At 39.1% G+C, this 19,934-nt stretch overlaps 1 protein-coding gene and 1 long non-coding RNA gene across 3 annotated transcripts; one reads left to right on the forward strand and one right to left on the reverse strand.

Moving 5' to 3' along the window:
• Window positions 1-437: 437 nt before the first annotated feature.
• LOC124630374 lies at window positions 438-19,833 on the reverse strand. 2 transcript variants are annotated; one of them, XM_047164251.1, is made up of 22 exons: window positions 18,471-19,833; window positions 17,513-17,665; window positions 17,216-17,328; window positions 16,989-17,139; window positions 16,639-16,771; window positions 15,895-16,025; window positions 15,339-15,542; window positions 14,832-14,975; window positions 14,424-14,600; window positions 14,105-14,237; window positions 13,783-13,917; window positions 13,247-13,454; window positions 12,975-13,140; window positions 12,577-12,741; window positions 10,520-12,317; window positions 10,243-10,441; window positions 6,674-6,857; window positions 6,216-6,394; window positions 5,403-5,596; window positions 4,007-4,201; window positions 2,606-3,919; window positions 438-2,491 (listed from the first exon to the last, which is right to left on the reverse strand). In XM_047164251.1, exons 1-22 carry the CDS (start codon window positions 19,317-19,319, stop codon window positions 2,316-2,318), a joined length of 7,101 nt encoding a protein of 2,366 aa, XP_047020207.1. In that variant the 5' UTR covers window positions 19,320-19,833; the 3' UTR covers window positions 438-2,315. The 2 variants fall into 2 exon arrangements, with proteins under 2 accessions (XP_047020207.1, XP_047020208.1); XM_047164252.1 differs by having other exon boundaries at window positions 14,436-14,600; window positions 18,471-19,820.
• Window positions 7,229-8,704, forward strand: LOC124630391. The gene is made up of 3 exons (XR_006984420.1): window positions 7,229-7,537; window positions 8,069-8,161; window positions 8,653-8,704. It is a non-coding gene; the product is annotated as an uncharacterized LOC124630391 (long non-coding RNA).
• Window positions 19,834-19,934: the final 101 nt, after the last annotated feature.

The following is a 19,934-nucleotide window of genomic DNA, read 5'->3' on the forward strand; positions in this document are numbered from 1 at the left end:
CCTCAGGTGCTTTGAACAAAGGAAACTAGTTTTATATTTAATTAGACGCTCCGTGACCAATTATATACAATAATGTATACTATGTTAGGTATTCAACTCGTGCGCATCTTCCGTTGACGTACCATGTAATTGCGCAGTATATGAAATTAAATAATCAAGCAGCTAGGTCGAACGATGATTGTAGACGACAATAATCCTATAGGTACTTATAGACAAGACGGTCACGCAACTCTAATCGACAGCGCGCCGTTTAAAATAGATTGACTTTTCACAATACCGTTTATTGGGTAAAACATTTTTTGTTGCTATCGGAACAGATGCAAGGTCAACCGCGACAGGTATTACATCCCATCCAGTTTCATCACGGTTACAAAGATTAGGTACTTGTACTCATTTAAACCCATTTGGAAACTTACTAATTAATGAAAATACATGAATTGTTTACTGATTTCTTTATTGGATATCGCCGGTACAATACTAGTTGACCAATTTAAAATGCAACGTTTATCATTGTATCACTTCGAATGTAATTTCGAACGCTATTTGTACACAGGACAACATACATAAATGATTGAAGACCTATTTTTATTAAAATAATACACGGCAATATTTCTACTTTTTGTCTGGTGTGTAAAAGGCTTTACAACATAAAAATGTACAAAACAATAAAAAATAATATCAAGTCTTATAATATTAATGGTGTAAACTCATGTCTAGTCTTTTAGTATAATTATACTACTAAATTTTAATTCATGAATTTGCGTCCTACAAGTTTTATAAAATGTGAGTAGACACACATGACCTAAAATACAAACCTTCAATTCAAAACTTATTATTTAACCTTATCCTACACTTTAATCTCCTATGATCGTATTCACAAGCGACAAATAATACTGCTAATGAGAGGACAACGCGTACAGAGACTCTTCTAATGCATTTAATGTGTTAATGTAAACAAACAGACTTTGTCCAAATATTACATTAACAAAGAATGTTATTACACCCACAGCACAGTTACACAATGCAGTGAATTTCAAAAGGCAACGCATCCGAAAACACACCAAAGAAAAAATAGAAATGTATGACTACAATTAAGTTGTAAACGATTTCGCAATCAGATCATATCGTTTAGAACACATTTAAAATTAGATAAATAGTTCTCTATGCATATAGCATTTGCATACATAACTGCTATGTAAAAACATATCACGGACCTGTAGGTTAAATGAGAAACTAAAGTTTCTAAGATACTAAGGGCGCCTATCTAATATTACGATTGATAAATACTCCGTACAAGCTATATTCGACTTAACACTATGCAGCGACATATCACATCCATTAACGATCCATAGCCACAGTAATGAAGGACTTACTGACAACCGACCACACTTAACTATTAGTGGGATTGAATATGTACTTGAAACTTCTACACTCATCGCGTAATTAGCTTGGAGAAATAAGGAATTTACACACATTCATAATAATATTAATAGTTAAATTTCACACAGTTTTCTGAAGATCGCTCTAATAGTGTTGTATTTTTTACATCATATTTCATAGTAAGTACTTAAGGATAATCACATATCATATCGAAACTGTTGATGAATATATAAATAAGTTTAAAAAATATGTATACAATTTTGCATTTAAATTAAATATCTACAATCATAAATCTTTCACAAGCTTCAAATTTTGTGACTAATACTTTCCAGTAATTTTCATACTTTAGAAAATCAGGGCATAGTTGTACAAGGAATTTGTGTTCATTAAATTAACTGTTTATTGATTATAATGTAATTTAAGTATTTGTATGGATATTATGGTGAAAATGTTATGCTATTCAAATTAAATGTTTTGATTCTACAAAACCATTTCTAAAGTTAAAACTCCCTAGTTATTGATATCCATTGATTAAAAATTCCATAGATATAGATTGATAAACATATGTAAGGGGATGCAAAAATTCGTCTCATTTTTGTATAATTAAAAATGGAATTTCCAGAAAGTATTTCATGTACATTCACATCAAGATTATTGTGAATGGATTTTGAATTATTATAGTTACCGGTACATATGACAGAAATATGGGTCAGACACTTACAGCATAAAAGAGAATAAATATAATACGGAGAATAGACCCGGCGGGGCTCATCGAGCTTCGTCGGGAGCCAAACGATTGAAAATTTAAAGCCACGCTCACTCGACCGGGAAGCGAGTCAATCGTTCTAAAGGAACACTCGGTCACGCACAACAATGTCTCTACACTGAATATGGGCACACTCGAGACTTTCGCACTAGTTGGCAGTCAGTCGCGTCTACCACTGGGAGTTAGGGGGCAGGTAGCCTTCAGGTGCGTACGCGGGTGCCGGCGGAGCTCCCGCGTACGGCGGCACGGCACCCCCAGGCCCCGCGTACCCAGGGTAGTACGCGCCGCCGCCGTACCCGCCGTAGTACGCGGGCGTCGGGTACGCGCCGTAGCCCATGCCGTAACCTGACAAAATAAATGCACTATTATTCGTACTACTCAAGCATATACAATCGACTTTTATAATTGAATTTTGGAGCGCTCTAATTAGTTTTAATATATAAGGTCAGGCGTCATTACCTGGGTACTGAGCGTAATGTCCTTCAGGAGGTGGATTTCCAACAGGATAGGCTTGTCCGGGCGGCGGCACAGGCGGTCCGGGCGGGCCATGTGCCAAGGGTCCAGGGATAGGGGACTTGGACAAGTCAGCGGGCACGGCTGTGCCGCCACTCATCATGGCGGGGTGGCTGAGGCTGAGCGGCATGGCGGGGGAAGGCTTCATGTGCGCATGCGCGGGCTCGTGGCGCGGCATGAGGCGCGGGTGCGTGGCCACGCTCTCTAGTGGCGCGGTGGGCGCGGCCAGTGGCGCCGGTGACGGTTTCCGCAAGCGCGGGGCCGCCGTCGGACCCAGAAGACTCGACACACTGTGCGGCATGGGTGCAGGCGCCGGTGCAGGAGGCAAGCCCTCAGGAACAGCTTCAGGTTTCACCGGCGATCGTCTCTTCTTAGTCTTAGCACCAGCCTTCTCTTCACCCGTAGGAGAATACGACTGCGTAATATCGTCTAAGTTCTTACGGAAATCCGGCATGCCCTCTTTGTTCAACACACTTGCTGTTCTTTCCAGCTGACTAAGACTGGACTCTAGGGATGGCCGTCCGCCAGGCCTCTGATGCCTATAATTTTTAAGAGGATTTATTTTCCTTTCGACAGCCTCAGCAGAGCGGTGGGAATCTGCCGCGTCTACTTTAGACATATCTGGTACTTTTGTTAATTCCAAGGCATTTTCCTCTGTCGTTCTATTCTCTAGAGCATCCTCTGATGGTAATTTTTCATCTGTTGTCAAGACGATAGGTTCTGCTTCAGGTTTTGATTCCTTTTCACTTGTCGGAGGTTGACTTGGCTTTTCTGGTTCACTGGGCTTAGGTGGTTGTTGAGTTTCTGGTTTATTTTTCTCTTGTTCTGCATCAGAGGTTGGTTTTGATTGCTGTTGCTTATTCTCGTCCTCATCGTCACTATCTAATACTTGAGTGTCTTCATCAGAGTTTACTTCCATCTTGCTAGTGGAACCAGATTCGTTGCTGTCTGCTTCGGATTTCTTGGGCTCTCTGGGTATTTTTGTTATACTCACCGATCCAGGTAAGTTCGGTCGCATCAACCTGCCTTGTAATGGGGACTTTGGGCGCATGCCTGAGTAAGACCTTAGTTCACCCAATCGACTCCTAATGTCAGATATTTTTTGACCAGGCATCATGGGCCTCATTTTGTTCTGCCCTATTATAGAAGGCCTTATAACTCTGTGGAACCCAGGTCTTGGACCCGTTTTAGATGTAATAGTAATTGCAGAATTATTCTTTAATGACCCTGGTATGTTTGTAATTGGACGACTTGCAATGACTAGAATAAGAAAAAAACATTATTTGCACACATTTTATTTTATATAAAAATATTTCTTTTAAGAAATTATTTCCAGTTTTTACATACCTTTCTTTCCTAAGGGGTTGTTATCTTTATTATCTCCTTTTTGTCCCAAGCCTTTAAATGATGTCTTGATGGCAATAATTTTCCCAGACTCTAATTGCATGTAAATTCCCTTTGGTGATTTCAATACCATGACTCGCTGTCCTGCCTTCAGAACTATGTTAGTCTTTTCAGCCGAGTTCGTTGGTATTACAACATCTGTGAAAGAAATCAACTGTTACTCTTTTGCTTATTGGCGCGTGATATTTCATTCTTAATTCTACTTCTTCAATCGCAATTATGGGCCAGTGTTTGTGGAAGAACCATTATCAATAGTGAAGAACAATATATCATAGTTCACGCTGGCTGCCGTCGACACGACACTTACCGAGCGGCAGCGTCATCTCCTGCGCAGTCATGCCCTGCCGGCGCCACACGTCGGCGGGGATCCACCGCGCGCCGTGCTGCATGGGCCGCACTGACGCGACCGGCCTCTGCACTAGACTGCCGTCGCAGTACGCACTGTACGGCACGCTGTACGCAGTAGACACGACACTTACCGAGCGGCAGCGTCATCTCCTGCGCAGTCATGCCCTGCCGGCGCCACACGTCGGCGGGGATCCACCGCGCGCCGTGCTGCATGGGCCGCACTGACGCGACCGGCCTCTGCACTAGACTGCCGTCGCAGTACGCACTGTACGGCACGCTGTACGCAGTAGACACGACACTTACCGAGCGGCAGCGTCATCTCCTGCGCAGTCATGCCCTGCCGGCGCCACACGTCGGCGGGGATCCACCGCGCGCCGTGCTGCATGGGCCGCACTGACGCGACCGGCCTCTGCACTAGACTGCCGTCGCAGTACGCACTGTACGGCACGCTGTACGCAGTAGACACGACACTTACCGAGCGGCAGCGTCATCTCCTGCGCAGTCATGCCCTGCCGGCGCCACACGTCGGCGGGGATCCACCGCGCGCCGTGCTGCATGGGCCGCACTGACGCGACCGGCCTCTGCACTAGACTGCCGTCGCAGTACGCACTGTACGGCACGCTGTACGCAGTAGACACGACACTTACCGAGCGGCAGCGTCATCTCCTGCGCAGTCATGCCCTGCCGGCGCCACACGTCGGCGGGGATCCACCGCGCGCCGTGCTGCATGGGCCGCACTGACGCGACCGGCCTCTGCACTAGACTGCCGTCGCAGTACGCACTGTACGGCACGCTGTACGCAGTAGACACGACACTTACCGAGCGGCAGCGTCATCTCCTGCGCAGTCATGCCCTGCCGGCGCCACACGTCGGCGGGGATCCACCGCGCGCCGTGCTGCATGGGCCGCACTGACGCGACCGGCCTCTGCACTAGACTGCCGTCGCAGTACGCACTGTACGGCACGCTGTACGCAGTAGACACGACACTTACCGAGCGGCAGCGTCATCTCCTGCGCAGTCATGCCCTGCCGGCGCCACACGTCGGCGGGGATCCACCGCGCGCCGTGCTGCATGGGCCGCACTGACGCGACCGGCCTCTGCACTAGACTGCCGTCGGCAGTACGCACTGTACGGTATGCTGTGGTGGGTTTGGGAGCCAGTGCTGCCTTCTTCTCTAGTTCGTACCTGGTTTGGACATAAAAATGTTAGACTAAGTTAAGGGTGGACCTACACGGAGCAAGTAGCTGGAGCAAGTTAACAAGTGCAAGTGACAAGAGCACGCGGGTAGGTATTTTGCTTTGGTACATGCGTGAGTCGCTGGGCCCGCACGTTTTTAAAATGCATGTAACCTGCGTATGTGCCTCAACATGCGGAAGCTACTTGCACCGTGTAGATGCACCCTAAAGGTATTTTTTTATAGACGAGATAGTTAAACAATGGCAATCACGATTTTTTCATCGACAGAAAGGGCACTTTTTCATATTCACTTAACTATCTGTTACAGCCTTTTTATCGTCCCACTGCTGGGCACAGGCTTCCTCTCACACGGAGAAGGATTGAGCATTAATCACCACGCTTGCTCAATGCGGGTTGGTGATTTCAGACTATATAGTCCAGGTTTCCTCAAGATGTTTTCCTTCACCTTTTTATCAGCCATTGGTGTCTAAGATATATTTAGAAAGTACATACAAACTCAACTATACACATAACTATACACATATTTTTTTCACTTAACTATACACATATTTTTTTCTGTTATACTTTATCCCTAAAAAATAAAACCACAATTAATAAGTTAACTCACCCTCTTTGCGCTAGCCTCTTTTCGGCACTAGATAGCTTCTTTTCCTTCCTATCAACTAACAAGGACTCGTGTTGGAAGGGCTCCTTGCTCAACATCCTCCCGTGTTGCGATATAACGCCTTGCATCAACACGTCTATGTACTTATCTTTGTGCTCAGAAAGATCTTTGATTTCCGTTTCCTAGAATAAAAAAGGTTGCAACGTACACCAACATTCTATTCAATAAATTATTCAATTATATAATTAAAAATTTTGGATGTGGCAATGATTCATGTTTTTTTTATATATACTTGAAACTACTATAATAAACGAATTAAATACTTGGCCATGAGGCCCAATCAATAAGAAATAAAAAATGGGCAAAACATACTTAGCTCTTGGAAAATAAATTAATGGCTGACTGCAAAATTCTGACCACACATAAAACCATTTATAAAATCAATCAGTATCCGAACTCACCTTTTCATCATTATCAAAGCACAGATTAGTGATTTCCTTCATAGACAGGACGGCGTCAGGATTGCACTCGTCCACAACGCGATCAGCCATGCCTTGCTTATTTATCTGACGATCATAGATCTTCTTCTCGAGACAGCAATCCATTACAAAGCGATACACGAAGCATGGCTTTCTTTGTCCGTATCTAAATAAGAATTAAACTACCTGTTAAAATGTGTTCTTCTTCTTCAAGGTCAAACTTGATACAACAATAAAGGGGATGCAAATATGGAGAGAATAAAGTGTTAAATAAATCAAAACAAAAAAATATATAGCCTATCTACACAATTAGGCGCATCCAAAATTCCTCTATTTAGTAGGATCACCTGCGGGCCTAGCATGACCGCCATAGAAACAGCTTTTGTCTACCGGAGAATCGACAAAATGACAGATTGAAGAAAGATTTCTATCGATCCGAGCATGGCGATGTTTGACATCGAGAAGAGAAATGTTTCTTTTCTTCATCGACATGTGTCTATCGCGTCGAGCATGACGACTATATTTTATCTACTTTTGACATTTGGGAGTAGATATAACTTTCTATATGAAATGTCAAATACTCTACATCTCATCGGACCTAGACAAGAGTAGACAAGAATATTATTATAATTTTAAGTTCTCAAATAGCATTTACAAAGTATTTCGGGGTCCTACCGTCGTCATGTGGTCAGTATTTATGCTGAGAAGAATCAGTGTAAAGCTCAAAGAACGAGCTATACGAGTGTTAAGCCTCTCGACATCGAAAACGTAAATGTGCAGAGATGGTGCAGTATTTGTGCCAGGAATCTGTCTCCTATATCTCAGGGTCTGCCTGTTCTTGTCAATGTAAGTCATCCTCCGAGCCTTTTTCCCAATCATGTTGGGGTCGGCTTCCAGTCTAACCGGATTCAGCTGAGTACCAGTGCTTTACAAGAAGCGACTGCCTATCTGACCTCCTCAACCCAGTTACCCGGGCAACCCGATACCCCTTGGTTAGACTGGTGTCAGACTTACTGGCTTCTGACTACCCGTAACGACTGCCAAGGATGTTCAATGACAGCCGGGACCTACAGTTTAACGTGCCATCCGAAACACAGCCAATGGTGTCTAAGATATACTTAGAAAGTACATAATAGTAAGTTCTTGTCAATGTAAGTACCTACAGTCTATTTTATTTTGTTGTGCTTTCCAATTGTTATCAACCAAAAATATGACAAAGTTTTCGTCCTTATAGATAAGGTTTAAATATAGAAAAATCTATTCACTTCATTTATTATTGTTTCTAAGATTATTTTGTCTATTATGTAGGTATTGCCCTTCATTGCAAGAAAATGATTAAACAGAAGAAAAATATTTAACAAAGTCTAATTGTTGCAGGTTCTTTGCTCGGGTCCTGCTTAGGTCATTAACAACATTACTAACCACTGTTAGCAAATTTTTTAAACAATTTGTTTTTGCAATGAATACAAGGTTAGTATACCTAATATTAGATATGACCTCTATTTCAGATTGTAGATACTGAGTGCAAAATACTGAACATAAATGCCAATTATCGTGACAGAGTTCATAAACAATCAATTTTCAATAGTTCTCTCATTAAGAACGAACTGCGCAGGCTATATGACTCTAGAATTGGACAGTTTTATCTGCTAAGAAAAAAATTACATTTTAAATAAACAACCATTATGATTTTAATATTCACATTCTTTATTAAATAATATAATTTCAATAATTTATAATTTGTAAACTGAAGGCCCAGCTGTCATTTAGCATCCTTTTTTTGTAATCTGAAACAAGAACACAAAATTAAATTATCATTCATTTTCAGGGGATTCTAGTTATGCATTAGGGTCTTGGCTCATGACACCAATAATAATGCTGATAATGTATCAGTATCAGTATGTTATTCTTTTATAATACTGTAAAAACTCTTTACCAAACACAGTTATTTCTTTTTGCAGGGTGCCTATGCTACAAGCTACAACTCTTCCCGAGGAAAGGCAGAGAGAGAGAGACACACTAATGACCTTAGTGGTAGCTTACTACAAGCTGCAACTCACAGAAGAGCAACTATTATGAATATCTTTGTATATCAACAGTTCTTTAAACCATACAGACAGAATTGAGTTGCTGGGGAGTTTGTTCCACCGCTTCTGCTGCTGATTTTCAGCCTATTTTGAATAAATGACTTTATCTGTAGCCTTAATTTTATGTAAATAAACCTTTACCTCTGTGTAAATGATTGTCTCATTTTATTTTTTATCTTAAGAGTTGTTGCTTATATTATATCACACAAGCAACAAATAGGTACTATAATTATTATTGCCATAATTATATTTTGAAAACAAAGCATGAGAGTTTTGCTAGAATGAAGCCAACAAGTCTGGGGAACTATTACTAGTAAATGAATATTATTTAAAGACACTTACTAATAGAATATTTCTCGTGTCAGCATTGTATGCCAAGAACTCGTTCTTTTTCCATATTTTTTCAGCAGCTTTTGAATACTGACCCATTCTTCTTTATCGTGGCCTTCTTTTCTCAATGGATCGCGATATTATCTTCTCTGTTTATTGGATGGGACTTCGTACGCTGTAAATAAACAGTTTTTGTAACGGCGAAAGTAAAAACACTTCGGGCAATAATATAGGGAAGCAAGATAACAGTGAGGAACACATTGAACTGTGCATGGCAAAGTGTTCATCAGACAATGCCACCGATCACCATTTATTGAGATTATTATGTTATTTTCCTTTGTTCTTTTCATCGTATGTATGGATAATTAATTATTGTTCGTTTAGATTAATTACACACAACTATTGGAATAATCAGTACTTTATTTATTTAATCACAAAATCTACTTACTTTTTCCTTGCCGCAGTAGTCACCAATATTAAAAATCAACAACTTAAATTAATAAACAAACATCAACCATTTTAGTTCCACAGATAAGAAATAAGTTCGATGAATACGTTTTGTTGTTGCTTTGAGTTACGTGAGTTTATGTATAGGTTCATGCGTGAAAAATAGTGCATTGACACATTTTTTTGGCTAACTAAACGTAAATTCATCGCAGAACGACCCATCACTAGCTACTTATCCGTTGCTATGGAAAGTCTTTCTCTTGATAGAAACGCGAGTCTACAGCTCGCGCCATGCTCGGGTAGAAGACATGTCGAGTGGGAAAGAAAGAGCTTTGTCGTTTCTTGGTAGAATAGAGATAGAATCGCCATGCTAGGCCCGCTGGAAGATGACTTATTTTGATAATAATATTCCCTGAGCGAGGATTAGGGAATGCCTACGTTCAGCAGTGGACATCCTATGGCTGAAATGATGATGATGAGGATCAGGGAATCAAGACACATAACATTATTAACCTTACATATGCAGCGGGAAAGTTTAAATGCAGATCACAAGTTAATAAGACATTAGGCCGTTATTATCATGATCGTTTCTTAAACACCTGTAATATAGGTCAATATAAAATAAAAACCTTTGACTTTGACAAAGATGTAACAGTCTATAGTGAAAAAGGTGTATTAAATACTTGCCTATAAACACGACAAACAGCTTGTGTGTCGTGGCAAGGATTCCAACTGGCGTCGAAAACAATCACTCTGTTAGCTCCCACAAGATTGATGCCGAGAGACCCGGCCCGAGTCGAGACGAGGAACAAATATATGTGCGGGTTTGCATTAAATTCGTTTATGAGCTTCTCGCGCTCTAAAGCATGTGTAGAACCATCCAAACCTGTAAATATGTGAACAATTAAATTTAATAAAATCATCGATGAAGCTGAGAAATTTAATACGCTAGAAAGATACTCACGATAGTAGTTTGTATTTCTCTCCCAAAGACAATTAGTCCCCGGAATGTAATTCTTTTCTAAAAAGTCTTCAATGAGATTCAATGTGAATAAACTCTGGCTAAACAACAGTAGCCTATCTCCAAGCTTTATGCTCTCATTCAAAATGTAGAAGAATAATTCCATTTTTGCAGAATTTTCAATAATGCCAGGAATGTAATCTTTCAGCAATTCGGCTGCCCAATCATACGTCATCTCTTCGGCTTTCTTCACCATCGCTAACTCTTCTTCCCTATTCATCTTCTCTTCTTTCTCACTTTCTTCAGATTCAGAATCCTCATTATTCTTTTCTTTGGAAGTCTTCCTATCACTACGCCCCTTAGCTTTCGCTTTACTCTTTGCCTTAGACTTTTTACTATCTTTGCCTTTACCCTTCTGTTTACCTTTACCTTTAGTTATTTCATCCTCAGATTCCGAACCATCACTCTTCCCTGCTTCTTTATCCTTAGAATCTTTATCTTTCTTTTTGGCAGGATCAGAAGGTTTGGGATCTTTCAAAAATAGAGGTTGATTTTTAAATGCCTTCTTAGGGTCATCTTTTACTATTTTCTTCGTATCCAAATCTTCTATCTTAACCTCACCATCAGACTCTGATTTAATTTCAGTTTTCTCTTCAGCTTTAAGTTTATCAAGTTCAGTCTTTATTTCTGTGATAGGCCACGATGTTACTGGACTGCCTGAACTGGCACTATTCAAAGGTGGTTTGGTCTCAAGATGAGGGGGGAAGTTCGGATATGAGCATGGATAATTATTCCCATTCGAGTTGTTTTCTTGTTGCTCTGGATAAGAAGGTGTATTGGTGGGATATCCATACCCAGGATTACCAAATTGTCCAGGATTTGTGTTCTGCGTTTGTGCAACATTAGGTTCGGTTTTGATTTCAGGAGGATAATTGCCAGGAACTGTATTAGGTTCATTTTTGATAGCAGGTTGAGTTGGCACGTTGGGATCATTTTGATTAGAATTGGAAGGCATGTTGTTGGGGAAGCCCGGGTAGCTGGGAGGATGGTTGTCGTACTGATTATAAGGAGTGGAGTTATTCCCATACCCAGAAGTGTTAGCGGCATAAGGAGGAGGATATGGTTGATTGGGATAACCTTGGGACCCAGCGTTATTAGGATAAGATCCTTGTGGCGCGTTTGAGTTATACTCAGAGTATCCAGGGTGATTATGATACCCTTGGTATGGTGGTCTCTGCTGACTGCCTGGGTAACTCTCTTGATTATTGGAGTATGGCTGCATCGCGTTGCTTGGATAAGGCGTTTGTTCATTTGGCGGTGCATTATAATTCGGTGGGTAATGCTGAGAATTATTATATTCGGGAGGAGGATTGCCTCTAAAGTCTTGGGGAGTCTGATTATTTTGTTGATACTGAGGATTGTTATAGTATCCAGAATTTCCGTAGTAATTGCCATTACCCCAATAATTTTGGTTATAACCTTGTCCACTCTCAGGCGGCATGTTTTGCGGGTACTGATTAGGATAGTTATTTCCGTATGGTGGTTGCTGCTGATAATAATTGCTGTCATAGTTCTGATTGTACCCTTGGTTTGGCGGGTAATATCCCGGGCCTGGGTTCTGATAATTGTGGTATGGTGGGTAAGACCCTGAAGGTTGGTCTGGTCTGAACGCGTTTGGTGGTGGACCGTAAGGGGCGTTAGGATATGCCGCGTTTCCGTAAATGTTAGCGTCAGAACGAGGAACCATAGGACCAGTTGTTGTGTTAGGCGGAATGGTCGCTGCTGGTTTTTTGGAGGCGCCCTAAAATTAAGAGATAACAATTTTGGGTTGTACACATACATATAAAAATTGGACAATATCGCGAATATCACTTTTGCCCAATATAAGTTACCTATATATTTCAGTTAATGATACGCTAAGGTGGATTTGGGAAAATAGTCTAGTTATTTTTTTTGCATTATCTATTAGATTACACAGTTGAAAGTAGGACGAGCAATGTTATATCAGCTATGCTAAAGTATCGTTCTGCAGTCGCAAAGTTTCTCCTATGATCACTTACCCGTGGTTTCCCGGGTCTCCGTCCAGGTTGCGCTTTATTGTTCCGAGCGCGACCGGCTTTAGTTACGCCACCAATCTCTTCTAAATCTAAATCCTCTTCAATAGCGGCATTCACTTCACTGCGCTTCCTCAGGAAATTGTATAGGACATCTGGGTGATTCCAAATCTAAAAACCAATCTCAATATTATGAGGCGAAAGTTTGTGAGTGTCTGCATGGATGTATATGAGTAGGTACGGACTTTAATGAAACTTTGCAATAATATAGCTTATACATCAGAAGTAGTAAGTAAAAAAATGTTTCAGGTAAAACAAAAGTCTATTTGTAATTTTTTGCGTCATGTTATGCAGATTCTAGAAAGAAACACAAATCATAGATAGTACACACGAGACAAACATACCTTGCAACAAATAGCGAAAGCTTTCAATGGATTTGGCACTGAGGTAGAGCGAACGACTTCGTTCATAAATCTGTCGTACAGTTTACGTTGAAGCGGCGTCATTCGCACTAGAAGAACGTATTCTTCTTTTTGGGGCAGTGTGGATTGTAGAACGGCATGAGATCGTCTGAAAGCAAAAAATATTATTGATACTTCGAAATAAAAATATAATATTATGACACTTAAACATAGTTCAAAATATTAAGTAATTATTTAAATTACAAAGTACTTACCTTTGTACAAAACCGACAAGTAAAGAATGCAGCACATGGGCCCTATATCTCATGAGCCTTATATCCTGTGGCGTGGAGTCGATACATTGTCCGTTCTGAATCGGCCGCTCAAACATGTTACAAAATTCTGTCTTGCTACCCAAATAGTTCGGACGCACGAAGTCAACCATACACCAGTATTCCAGTAAATTATTTTGTAAAGGATAGCCTGAAAAAAATATACGAGTTATATGGCCAGTTTCACCGGTTACTGCTAAACTCTCTGATAACCTATCAGAAAACCATAAATTTTAGTTTCACAGGTATATGGCAGAAATTATAAGCGGACTCTATCTGGCAGATAGCAATAATCATCGGACAACTAACTGACACTTTATCACCATATACCAGTGAAACTGGCCAATAGACTTATAAACTTTGAGTAAGGAGTCGAGATATTCTTGTGCTTCTCTAAACAAATGACATAGATAAAGCCATAGATACTACTTTTGGCAATAACAACTCATTAGTTAATTTTCTGTTGATTTTTACGATACCTGTTAGGACAACTCTTCGCTTAGTCCTCATTTGCTTCAATGCATAAGAGATATTTGAATGAGAATTCTTAATTCGGTGTCCTTCGTCACATATCACCAAGTCCGGCCCTGGTTTTACCAATGCTTCATACATTTCTGTAAACAAAATATTTCTCGTTAGCTCAGCTATTGCAAATAATTATTCATTCTAAAGGTATTCAAAGTCCACCACTCGACAAGTATGTAGGGTTAAAATATGTAAGGTATCTTAAATGCAATTGGTTTCAGTGTGTTGCCTTTATGTGGTGAGTATTATATGTAAAGCTATGCAGTGCTATCTCACCATCTAAAAGCTTCTTATCCTCATCATTAGCAGTGTCCTCCTTTTTCTCTTCTTTCTTTATGTCATTAGTGATATCATCCGTCTTTGCTTGACTGTCACCATCATCTTTATCTAGTTTCGACTCTTCAGAAGCCTAGACAAAATATTAACAAACATGTTAGACCCATTATATGAAGTTTTGCATATCTTTGATGCTTGATTTAGGAAATGTATGTGACTAGGGACTTTTTAGAAATCTTCGTTAATAAATCAGTTCACAAAATCTTAAAACAAAATGTTTTTCCAATACATTTTTACTTTTATGTGAATGTCTACATACTTTGGACTTTACCTGCGTATCGTCAGGAGTCTCCAGTTTTTTCTCCTCTTTCTCTTTTTCGGCTTCCAACTTAAGATCCGCTTTCTTTTTCTTACGAGGTTTCTTGTCTTTTTTCATACTGAGCAGTCTGTATAGCTCATAGCCTATCATAAGGACTCCGCCTGTTGTTGTCCAATCCTATGAAGAATAAAATATTGTTACAATCTTGATAAGTAAAATAAAATATTTATGATTTATAGAAGAGTGCTTAACATATGTCATGGAGAAAAAGGTAACACTCAAAATTATATTCCTTATGCAAGTCTCTGCCAAATAATGAATGTTTTAATTTTCTTTTGAACTCAGTTACGAATATACATTTTTTTTTTCACTTCAACAAGTATGTGGACGAAATGATTACAAGTATACCTTTACAACTTTAGCCCGCATTTGCAATGTTTTATGACTATCGTTGAGCACGTATATAGGGAAGTTCCTCGGCCGCACTTCACCATGCGCCGACAAAGGACTCGTGCTAGCGTCTACAGGCAACCACATGTTAAACTCTGCCACCTGAAACATTATACAAATTATATTAAATTCAAACTGAAAAATCTTTTCTTCTCACTTTGTTGCAAATCAGCACTTAATCATCATCAAAATTTACAAAAAAATTACCCCTAAATCACCCATCCTTCACATTTTCCTATGTTTTTGCACACACGTCTGTCTGTAGGTTATATTAACAATATTTTGAAGTATTTAAACAACCCCTTGAATAATTCATTCAATTGACGATTTCATAGCATTTCTGACTAATTCGTATGAAATATGAGTTCAGGCTATTTGCGATTGTTCTACGCGAATTACTTCAATTCTATATGAATACCTACAGGTATCATGTAACCATTATCATAGTGACATATAAAAACTTACCCAATTTTGAAGCGTATTAATCGGCATGATACACAACACGGTTTTTGAAGTTGTGTGTCTCAGAAATATATCACAGAAGCAAACGATTTGTAACGTCTTGCCGAGACCCATTGAATGTGCCAATATACAGCCGAAGCCCGTTGATGTCGAAAATCGCTCAACAGATTCTATAATATTATCAAACAGAAATCTCACGCCACCAATCTGGAACACAGACATTTCAAGGAAGTGTTTATTTGCATGTATGTATTGAGATCGAAAACGGAACATTTTAATATCAATGTTTCTTGATGCATAATAACGTACTAGTGTATTATAAACTGACATTTTGCATGCTTATCGAACTGTAGGTATCGCATATTCGTACTTAATGATGAAATATTAGAATTAATATTAAATGGCTCCATAAATAATTACACCAGTGTCTTCTCTTCTTTGAGGAACAGAATTCACCCATCCTGATTGAAATTATGCCTTGCCTTTACATGCTCCCGTCTCTCTTGGTGGAGCGATTTTAAAACTGATTTAATAATTATACAGACAGCATGATAATCACCTGATGAGGTTTAATAACCCTAGCAATTTGTGGCGCTAAGAATATATCCTCCTCATTTTCTGGATGACCAATATTGATCTGTACACGACCTTGTTCATCTGGGATGTTATACGCATCGTTCACATGGAGACCTTAAAAGCAAAAAAAAATATTTTCATACATGAAATTCTGTATCCTTTTTCAATATATTTGGTGAGTTCCTTCAAATTGTTCATAATTTAAGAATTCTCTTCACCATATTTCACATGCTCATTATAGGAACTTTTTACGTTGTCTGAAAGTTCTTTGAATATTGAAGACAACACTTCACGAAATTACGTAAACGTGAAAAGAAAAAGCTTACGTTTTATGAATCATACATCGTACGTCATACTCTTTGGTGTAAGCGGCTGTTAGAAAAAGAAAATACAACCATAAATCACAACAGTAACAATGGCGATTATAAAATAAATAAAAAGCCTTTTGCTGGAATCTGTGCCTGATAGGCAACAGCTTGTTAGGAACTGTTTTTTGTGGAGGAAAAGTTATGCTATTCGACACAGCACAGTTGGGGTCAACCAAAGTTGAAAAAGTAACTCTGCTATGAAGACACAATTTCAACACACAATAATGTTTATGTTTTCTGCTTGTGTGATAAATTACATAGCTGACTATGTTATCAATCTGATCTATGTTTCAGTCACCACAAAGCAATTTGAAACCCACGTAAGAAGTCTGTTATGATATCCAATTAAAAAGTCGTACCTGAGTTACCAGGATCCTCTTCGGCTTCAGGACTAGGCGGCACTTCTGAATCTGATAGCATTATGCAATCATCAGAATCAGATGACGAAGACGAAGACTCCTCGCCGCTGCTGCTATCAACTATCTCTACAACCTACACATCAAAACTTTGTGTTAACATTTATCATGTGATGAAAATGAATGAAAGTATTATCATTTTATAGGATTATAAATATGAATATCGTGTCTCAAATAACCACAAAAACATCCAATTAAATTGTTGAATATGTGAGCTCAAGTGAATTCTACAACATGGCCCAAATGATTAAAACTGTAAAATGAGAATTGCTTAAAATACAACAAATCCTGACCTCTTTTTTATCAGCCTTCTGATCAGGTTTCCCTGGTTTCTGGGGCCCAGAAGTTGTAGGTTTTACCAGCTTTGTCACTTCCACCTGTCCTGCTTTAACTGTCTTTTTGGTTTCACCAGATGGTAATTTTACTAGTACTGTGTTTGGTAAGCTAAAAAACAAGAAACAAATTAGTTTTCCAGATTTTACATTATAATAGATACATTTAAAAAAGGTATGTGACATACTTAAGCTTTTGTCCAGGAAGAGACTTTTTCAAAAGCGATGATCCTCCTTGCAGTAGCGATATGGTCTTCTGGTGTATTTTATTTTGTCTATTAATTGCTATTTGTCTTTGTACCTGTTTGAAAAATTACAAACATATGATTGTACAGTTAATTGTTACTCAATGAAATACATCATTATGTACAAGGAAAATATGGTTTATTAGACATCTGATACTTATTAGATAGATTAATTGACCCTGCAAAATTATGTATGGTCGCATAATTATTAAATTATCTGTAGAGTTCTCATATGTATACCTCTCTGATGATCCTCTGTTGTTCCTGAACTCGAGCCAATCTCTCAGACTCCTGTCGCTGGGCGGCCAGAGTAGATGCATCTAAGTTCTTTTCATCCATGACTTCCCTGATATTTCGGCGCACATTTAGAGCACTGCTGTTCACTGGTTTCTTCTGCAATGTTATTGATATTTATAATCGTAATTGTATTAAATTACGTGAATAATTTCATATATGCTGTGCAATTTATATGCTGTGATATGTTTCTCACATAGCAAGCACATATGTATGGTAAAGGAACTTTTTTACTATGTGAAATCTGTAACATGATTAATAAAGTATATTATGTATGCATTATGTCCTGACATATGTTTTATTCTATCCCTATTCTAGATTTTAAGTATAGGTATAACAAGTGTAAGGAAGAAAATTTAGATTTCCTGTATTCATCTCTTATCTGAATAGATCATTTCAGACATAAGACTTTTTTTACACCTTTCTTAATATGCAATTCCATGTGAGTAACATATTGTTATTTTAACTTGCAATAGATATAAGTAGATAAAGGCAGTATTCCTATGAAGGACTTATTCACTGCTATAGTAGCTTTATCTAATATTGGTATGAGTGTCAATAATATGATTACAAAACTTTTACAATAAACCCTGATGCAACTAAAATATTATCAATGTTAGTAAACAAATAATTACGATCATGGCTTGTGTTAATGTCATATATTGGCAGCAGATCAAAAGTCTGTTCACAATAAAAGTTATAACCATGCATATTGTTTATGTTATTTCTACTGCATTTTATCACTACTAACAGAAATTACAGTAAACCTAGCTTTTATGACTGAATTTAGTACTGACCTGATTGTTTTAGATATTACTATGAAAAGGATTGCACCAGACCCATTGTTTACATACGATAACCACAAAATTGTACATCCATATACATAATACGATTCAAAACTCACCTCATCTTCACCTTCAGGCTTCTTTTCTCCATCTTTTGAAGACTCCCCACTTTCATCCTCCTTTTTAACAATAGGCTTGACACTAATCTCACCCATTTCTTTCAATTTCTCCGTTATATCAAAGTCTTGACTGCTGTCTTCTTGTTTGATATCTAACAACTCTTCAGCAGTCTTCTCTGGACACAACTCACTCTCTTCCACTTCAGCTATTTCAACATTTTTATTATCTAGGTCTCCCTCATCAATAATGTCACTAATTGAGAGAGTTTTAGGTTGTTCTTCTTCTTCATCTTGTTCTTGCTCCGGCTGCTCTGGTTGTTCTACTTTAACCTGCGGTTCAGGGCACGGAGGAGGTTCCTCAGGAGGTTTGCTTGTTGTTTGTGACTCCTTTTTAGCCTCCACAAAATCACCTGTCTCGGGGTCAATGAAACTCTCATTCTCTTCATTCAATTCCTGCACAGCACTGGGGTTCACCACAAACTCCTCTTCTGACAAACCATCACTATCTGTTTTACTGTCTTCACTTGAAAAATCACTTAACTCTAAGATGTTGTTTCCAACTAAGCTGCGAATTGTTATTCCTGTGTCCTTTTTGAGTTTTTTCGTGAAATCATGAAAGTTCTTCACAGCTTCCATCTTCCTCTTGTGGCTCATAGGCCTGGGCCGAGGAGCCGCGCGCCTCCGTGCATTCATAGCAGCTGCCTGAGCAAAGTGGGCTCGTTGTATTCTGGCGATAGTCTCGTCGTCGTCCTCGCTGTCTACCACTTCCTCCTCAGAATCCTCCTCTTCCTCTTGCATGTTGCCCTTCATTTTATTCCTCACTGAACTCGTGCCGCCGGCATCATCCATGACAATAAACTAATTCTTTATATTCCAATTTCACTAAAACCTATCGCAAGTCATCATTTAAACGTCGTATTTAATTGGTTGATATCCTTAATACACTGGTTTGTTGTTATGAACACAGGCTTATTTCATGAATGGAAAATAATTTTCTAAGACACAAACAATCTTTTTCAGGATAGGTCTTTGTAGCACTTTTACAGGACGCTGCATTAAATATCCAAGGGAATACGCCGGATGACACAATTATTCACATAGCTCGCCCGATCAGATCAAGAAATACTACTTATCATCATGTTCGATTTTAATTATCGATAGTAAAATAATGTCTGCAATTAAAATTTAGGAAGCCATTACTTCCGCAATAAATAGCCTATTCAACTATTCGTATAGAATTTGTGTATTCGACAAGCGTGTTTACAAAAATTGTGGATGGGCGACTACGTCACAAAATGTCACGAAGACTTTATTGGTGATGATCATTAGAGTATTTAATTGCAAATTGCCTTGTGCGAAACGTCTGTGTAACTCTCATTACAGCATCTCGAACTTGCCATTGAAAATGCATCCTTGTTGAACCAAAACAATGCGTTAAAAATTGTAACAGCAACTGTTTTTGGT

Source organism: Helicoverpa zea, chromosome 5 (assembly GCF_022581195.2).
Source record: "Helicoverpa zea isolate HzStark_Cry1AcR chromosome 5, ilHelZeax1.1, whole genome shotgun sequence".
In the NCBI taxonomy this organism is placed as follows: domain Eukaryota; kingdom Metazoa; phylum Arthropoda; class Insecta; order Lepidoptera; family Noctuidae; genus Helicoverpa; species Helicoverpa zea.

Coding starts and splice junctions, on each gene's coding strand:
- LOC124630374 (XM_047164251.1), bottom strand. CDS start 19,319: ATGGATGATGCCGGCGGCACGAGTTCAGTGAGGAATAAAATGAAGGGC. Junction 16,772..16,988: donor AGAAGGCTGATAAAAAAGAG/GTCAGGATTTGT, acceptor TTTGATGTGTAG/GTTGTAGAGATAGTTGATAG. Junction 5,597..6,215: donor AAGAGGCTAGCGCAAAGAGG/GTGAGTTAACTT, acceptor TGTCCAAACCAG/GTACGAACTAGAGAAGAAGG.